The 7,247-nt window shown below is 43.5% G+C and overlaps 1 protein-coding gene across 1 annotated transcript; it reads right to left on the bottom strand.

Annotated features, from left to right (window-relative positions):
• Nucleotides 1–367: 367 nt before the first annotated feature.
• LOC6726973 (neurochondrin homolog) lies at nucleotides 368–3,028 on the bottom strand. Its single transcript, XM_002102339.4, has one exon. It carries the CDS (start codon nucleotides 2,711–2,713, stop codon nucleotides 542–544), a length of 2,172 nt encoding a protein of 723 aa, XP_002102375.1. The 5' UTR covers nucleotides 2,714–3,028; the 3' UTR covers nucleotides 368–541.
• Between the last annotated feature and the right edge of the window lie 4,219 nt (nucleotides 3,029–7,247).

Here is a 7,247-nt window from a genome sequence, read left to right as displayed (position 1 = left end):
ACGTCAGCACATTATTAATTCGCCGCTTCCGTTCCATTCCATTCCATTCCGATGCGAACAAAAAGTTTAGCTGCATGTTTTTAATTAAATTTCACTTATTATTAGTATTATTTTCGGTCAGCCTTTGCACTCGTCATCGTTGTTTAACGCTAGTGTTTTATTTTTTCTCTAGTATATACGAATGTGACGTGTTTTGGCCGTACATATTGCTTTTGTTCGAAAATAAAACGAACAACAAGAACGAAAACAAGCAAAAGTTTCAACTAATTCCGCTGAGTTGGCCCGAACAAACGAAAACGAGAACGAATGAATGGTAAAACATTTTGATGAGAGAAGCCAAAACTGAAAAACGAAATTTATATCCGGATGTGTTTTTAAAATTGGTTTATTTATTTTATTTTTTATAAATTTAGGTATTTAGTCATTAAAATAGAGCATATAAAATAGAATAAAATCCATACAAAATATTTTCCATTTTTCGCTGGCGCACAAATCACACACAAAAAATGCCTCTAGAGAAACAGAGAGTGCCTTGCTTGGCTTAGTCGCCGAAGAGCTTCTTGCCCAGATCCATCATCCTGTGATTGCGGCAGACCCGCAGGGCATCGGCCTTCTTGAGCACCGCCTGGACATCGCCGTTCACGTCCACTAGTTGGGACAGGAAGTCCTCGTACGCGGACTTAACGTTAGCCGGCAGGGTGCCGATCTTGACCTTCTTCAGGGTCTTCACTATGCCCTCTGCCCAGCCGGACTCCAGGGCGAACTCGGAGAGCCATGGCACCAGGGGTAGCACGCCGCACATGGTCTGCATGCCCAGGAACCAGAGCTCCGACAGATCCGACCAGTAGCCCTTGTAGGCAATGGACACCACCAGGGCGGTGGGATCGTTGCTCTCATCGATGTTGTAGGCATCCCAGAGGAAACGGATGGTGGCCTGGATGTAGCGACAGATGGAGAAGTCGTTCTGCTTAACCTTCTTGGACTGCTGCTTAAGCAGTAGAAGGCCCAGCACAGCCAGGTTTCCGTGGATGACCAGGTTATCGGGCGTATCCTTCAGTTCGGGCAGATTCTCCACCACGAACTTTAGCAGATTAGCGAAAGTCGGTCCATCCTCAGCCTTCTTTGGCTCCAAGACGGTGAAGTTCATCAAAATGTTGCACAGCGCCACTATGGCATTTCTGGCCACCTTCATCTCCGCCTGCTGCTCCGGAGTCGGAACCGGATCGGGCTCATTCATTCGCTTCAAACGCTCAGCACGCGGAATTGGCGGCCTCTTCCAGTGGGCAATGCTGAAGTAGAACTCCAAGGATTCCAGCAGCACCTCGTCCTGCTTGTGGGTGAAGAGCACTCTCCTGGCATCCTCCTCCACTGCAAAGTGGCACAGAGCCGGAAGCATGATACGCAGAACATCGATGGGTGGTTCGCCCTCCCTAGTTCCTGCCCTCCAGGTCTTTAGCTCCTGGAAACTCTCGTTGGCCACCTTGAGCATGAAGGGCAGCAGCTTGTAGATGGCCGGTCTCATGGCCGTTGTCTCCTGGGCTAGCCAGGCGGACAGAACTTTCACGATGGCAAACACAAACTTCTTATCTTTGGGATTAGTGCTCTCCCTGATCTTATCCTGGCTAACACGGGTCAAAACCGCCAGAACCTGGTTGAAGGCGCCCTTGAGAGCCGTGTAAGTGGTCTGTTTCTCTTTGGGCTCTAGGTCCAGCTGATCCGTAGCCATATACTCAATGCAATGCTCCAGAATGGAGAAGCAGCAGGTGAGCAGCTCCGCCTGCTTGAAGGTGGTTTCCAGTTTTTTCTCATCCATCTGCATGCGTACCTCGATGGCTCCCAGTTGGAGGAGCTGCAGGAAGAAAGTCTTCTGCTCGTCCATGAAGGCCCATTGAATGCCCAGCACCTGCAAGGTGGTGGCTATCAGATGCAGTGCAGGATCCCTTTGTTTGGGACCAATCTTGGCCTTCAGAATATCGCCACAGCCCTTGAACAAGCTCTCCGGCCAGATCTGGCCCTCCAGAGAATTGATCACAATCTCACGACGGCAGGTGATAAGGATATCAGCCAGGATACGGCAGAGCTCGTACTTTCTCTCCGTGTCGTCGGTTTCCATGTCCAAAGCGATCCTCTGGATCAGAGCATGGAAGGCAGTGGGATCCTCGGGCCAGGATACCACTCCAAACTGCTTAACGAGCAGCACAATCAGGTGCAAGGCCTCATCGGTCTGGAAACTCTGGGCGGAGTAGATCTGAGACATCTTCGGGATGGCTCCGGTAGCCAGAAGGGCCTGCTGACCAGGCTCATGGCTGGCGATGCTCTTGAGGCAACTGTACGCCTCGCTGACCACGATTAGGTTATCCTCGTAGTCCTCGTCATCGGCCTGCTCAACGATTTCCAGGAGCGTGGGTATGGCGTCGATGATGTCCTTATGGGTGGCCAACTCCTCCTCCTGGCAAAAGCACGTGAGGATCGAGAGAGCGACACTCTTGTAAACTAACGGCGGGCAATCGTTGGGCAGATCCTTGGACACCAGCAGCTTCTTGAGGAAGGGAAACCCTATGGCCTCGAAGAGCAGCTTCTTGCCCGCCGCATTGCAGTCCTTGCCCTTGACCAGCTTGGTGACCATAAAGAGGGCGGCGAATTTTTCAGTGTCGCTCTTCGTGCCCTTCAACAGGCTGGCGCACTTGCGCACGGGCTCCGGCACGTCCGTCATCCTGGTTTCCGTCTCTCCTCCGGGTGTGTATCTCACGGACCGCCTATGAACGGTCTGTATATTTATCCGCTGCTCGGATATATGTGTGCGACGTGGCCTTCTATTAATATCTCCTCACACTTTCACTTGGCTACAGCTTTCCCGTTGGTTCTTCTTCTCCCGCCGGATACGTTTTCCTCTGATTTCCTTGGCTTCTGGTTCTGTGTCCTCGCTCGTCGACGCACTCTCGCACACTGATCGCCGCCAGCGGAAAACTCGCGAGTGGCTTTCCCAATTTTCCAAAAGCTATGCAGCTGTTGCCGTTGCCGTTCGGGAAAACCTACACACAATTTATTTATACACGGATTCTACACCCTACTACTCAGGCAGGGATCATGGATTGGAGAACGTCTAGAAATCTTCTGATCTAATTGAAGATTGTTAAAATTAAATGGTTTGACTGTCTATTAGATAACTATGTTTGTGTCTAGTTAAATTGATTACAATTTTCATGGTCAAGTATACTTTGAGTGATTAAGTATAATTAGATTTAGATTTGTATCGGTAGTAGTGATCAATTAATTCATATTGCATAAAAAGGGTATTCAATTGTTCGCATAAGCTTTTTTATGACTTCAGCCTATAGAATTTGAAAATCACTTGAAATCAAACGAATGACCAATGCATTGCTCTTTGTTCTCGGCTTTTCCCAACGCTTTTCCACTCTCGCTCATTTTCCTCCCGCATTGCGCTCTCCGAAGCACCGTTGTATATATTTAGAAAATGATTTTCCTTTTTTCCGACTTCTTCGTGTTTACATTTTAGTCAACTGTGAAATGTTCGCTGCCGGCTGCATTTCTTCCAGAATATTTTGAATACGTGTTTGCATTCTCCGCAGCACATAAGCTCGTATGTGGTGGCCACAAATATCCATTGAAATATATGTATTCATTTCATATATATGTGTGTGTATCTGAAGCAAATATAGGTGTGTCGGCATCAATGTCCAGACATTTAAATAAACCACTCCGTGGAGCGTGCTACAGCAAACAAAATACACATATTTTTATACGCATAATTTATACATTAACTTAGTTATATAGGCACATTGTTTTACGCGTATGTGGATCGAACATTTGCATATTTAATTTAAGTGCAATGCTTTCTGCTTTTCACTCTGGGGTCAATGAATTTAATTGCACATTGCACTTTGTTTAAAATTAAATTTATTTGTATGACATTAATTTCAAAATATAGTTATTTTTAAATGTACACATGCTGATTTATTGTATATACTTATGCCCACCAAATGACACACATTTATGCATCGACGTTGGTCGAATACCAATTATAGTTATAATTAGTCATATACAATCGAAAAATGTATTCATTATTATGAATTATTATATATCTATCTACTTGTTTTTGTGCAAAAAAGAAAAACAGCTGTTTTATATATTTTACACTGACAACGTAGCGCGAAAAAGACATCATGCGTCTATTTATTCTCACGGCATTTAATTCCCTTAGCAAAATTTTAGATATTTATTTGCTAATGAGCCATGGCATCTGACAAAATTACGGAATTCTGCTCAATGGCGAGAGAAAACTCTTGGCATTTTCCGCTCGCCCCGTGTGCACATATAGCCATTAAATCTTTAGCGCGGAAAAGTCGGTTATTCGGGCGCCATTGGTCATAATGCAAATGAAAAACTTTATCCATTCTGGACTATTTACTATCACACAAAATGCAAATTTGTCTGGGCCAGGGAAGCCCTTCTCGATTCTAGTTGCCAGAACATATATGTACATATATATAGTCCACGTATGGATGCGGATGCACCAGCACTCGACCCGCATTGGATCCAAATCGGATCCCATATCGCTGCTGTTTGCCTTTGCTATTATTATATTGGCGGTCCTGCCAGCGACATGGACCAAGTGGTCGTTGAATGTGGTCGTTTGACCGTTTTTGGGCAAACGCGGCTTAATTGCATTGCTAGCAATTTCAATAATTGGGTTATAACGAAATTGATTAATTTTTACATTTCACTAATTATGCGCCGGCCAAATCCCCGGCCATTGTTATAATAATAATTATAAACGGAAATATGCTGGCCCATCTGCACTCTTGTGTGCGAGTTTCGATTGCCACACTCCAGTTGCCTACTTTAAGGCGGCGCTGAAAAGTCAGTTTAAATGTGGAAACAGGGCAGTGAACTACTGGGAAAAGTGTCCCACAAACTGGCAACTTGCTCGGCCACACCACTGCTGCCTTATCTAGCTCGGTACATAACCAGGAAGAGGCAACATCAACATCAATAATTGAAATAAATCGCTTGACAAACGATGCTGGGAACCGGACTGACTGGCAAGGAAACTGAAAAGCAGAGCTCACACAAGGTGGACCAAAATCGGAAAGGAGGCAACCAGGACAAAAACGAATACACTCTTATCACTAATCACGAAACCAAGTCAAACCCAACCAGAAAAGGAAAAATGGAGACGCCAGTGGAAGAGGTTGCCAACTGTACACCCATGAAAATCAGACCATCTCACGTTTTTTTTACTATGTTTCTGGTTTTCTACAGTCTGAAAAATATTTAGAATACTTATAAAAATAATAAAAGAACTCAGTTCATTCTTAGTAATTCTTTTAAAATAATATTTGATTAAACTTTCGAATTACTAAAAGGCAAAGGTAGAGCTTTAGCATTACCATTAACAATTGAATCTATTGGAAAGTATAAAACCTATTTCCTAAATCCCTTCCTTTTAATAAAACAGTATGGAATTTAGTACTTAGAATCTACTTTTAAACAACAGCTTCTATTATAATCCTGGGTTGATTTCCTATGTTTACGAACACCAGTGATTGACACCAATATTTCTCCAGCTACTCAAAATCGCACTCACAGTAGTCCTTCCGCTTCCAAATCCGCTTCCTTCTTCACAAATCCTCCTTCTTCTGTGCAAATCGAAGGCTCCGAGCATCGATTTTCGGACCACAATCTAGCGTTTGCAGAGCTGTTTCGAAATGTTTTGACAAATGATTTTGTTTATATTTTCCATTTCATCGAAGCCTCCGCTGGCGACACTTCGGTGGCGCCACCTCCCCATCGCCGCATTTATCACCGCACCCCAACCCAAAATCCCATAGATAACAATGCAGAAGTTTCGACTTTTAGCTGGCCTAGAGATCATCAACATTGATTTCAACTTTTCGATGGGAATGATTGTCATCATCAGTGTTGCTCCACCCAGGGAAAGTTTATTTGTGGGCGTGGCACTGGTCCAATTTGCAGCCACGAGGCCGCAAAAATAAATTGTCTGTCATTACGAGCTTTAAGTTGGTCAACGAATCATTTTCCTTTCAATGAGCTTGGGTTCAGACGGAGTCCCATTTAAGTTAACCGAAGTGTTGGCTGTCGGAAATTAATCTTTATAACGTCGTTCCCATTTTATAAAGGCAAGCAGCGCTCATTAAACTCTTAACAATTGGACAACTTAAGGCAACGATTGGGTAAATACAAAATAATAATATTGTGGCGATTTATTGATACAAATATTTATCAAGTTATCATTAACGGATTTGAATTCACAATGTGGAGTTAACTATTCTGTTAAGCTAAATGAATTATTTAAGAAAGAATGCCTTTCTGAAGGGAAATTGTAATTTTAAGTTAGAGTGTGATTTATGAGGTCATTTTGTGTATATGACACATTCTATTATTAAACAAATAAGGAAACAACTGATTTTAACAAAAGTGGACACTATTCCAGACGCCAGCGGCTGTTAGGTTATATCTTAAGGATTTTCAATTATTGGTCCGATTATATATAGCAATACAAAATAGTATTCACCGTGTATGGAATTTTGAAGAAGGGTAGAGTTTTAAATTTACCAGTTGAATTAGCTCCCTCCTTTTCAAATGACGTGGCCTGTAAAGCCTTTTGATTTTTACCACAAACAGAAGACAGGCTGACACTTCTTCAATATAATTAAATGGATTTTTTAAGGTTCTTAAAATATCGAAATGGAACATGTTCAAGAATAAACCTTACAACAAAATACGCTTGACTTTCCTCGGTGGTATACGTTGCTGGAGAACTAAGAAAACTTAACACACTTTCGCTTCTGAATTGGCTGCAACCCCATGAGCAGAAATCCACAGCTGTGCCCAAGGACACGGAAGTGAGAACCACCTCGCCAGCAAGGACTCGGCCACCACCCAAAAGATGAGTTCAAAATAATCAGTCATACACGTGCACATCGTTGTTCCTCCTGTTTGCAGATTCGATTTCCCCACTTTCGGACCTTTTTTGGCTGAGAGCGTGTCCTGATTGTTTGCGAAGGCTGGCACGTGTCAATTTATATTTAAATTTGAATGCAAAAACCGAATCAGAATTCCAGCGTACTGAATAGAATTAAGTTTCAAACGCCGGCTGAAAACAATCATATTTTGTGAAAAGCATCTGACGCTGCTAACGGTTTTGGTTTACACAATATTAATGGCTGATTAATGGGAGCGAAAGGCAGCTGCGGAAGGAGCGT

The sequence above is a fragment of the Drosophila simulans genome, chromosome 3R (genome assembly GCF_016746395.2).
Source record: "Drosophila simulans strain w501 chromosome 3R, Prin_Dsim_3.1, whole genome shotgun sequence".
Lineage (NCBI taxonomy): Eukaryota > Metazoa > Arthropoda > Insecta > Diptera > Drosophilidae > Drosophila > Drosophila simulans.
This window is presented reverse-complemented; position numbering and strand designations above follow the sequence as displayed.

What these genes read in the sequence shown, in the direction of transcription:
- LOC6726973 (XM_002102339.4), bottom strand. Translation starts at nt 2,713, where the DNA reads ATGACGGACGTGCCGGAGCCCGTGCGCAAGTGCGCCAGCCTGTTGAAG.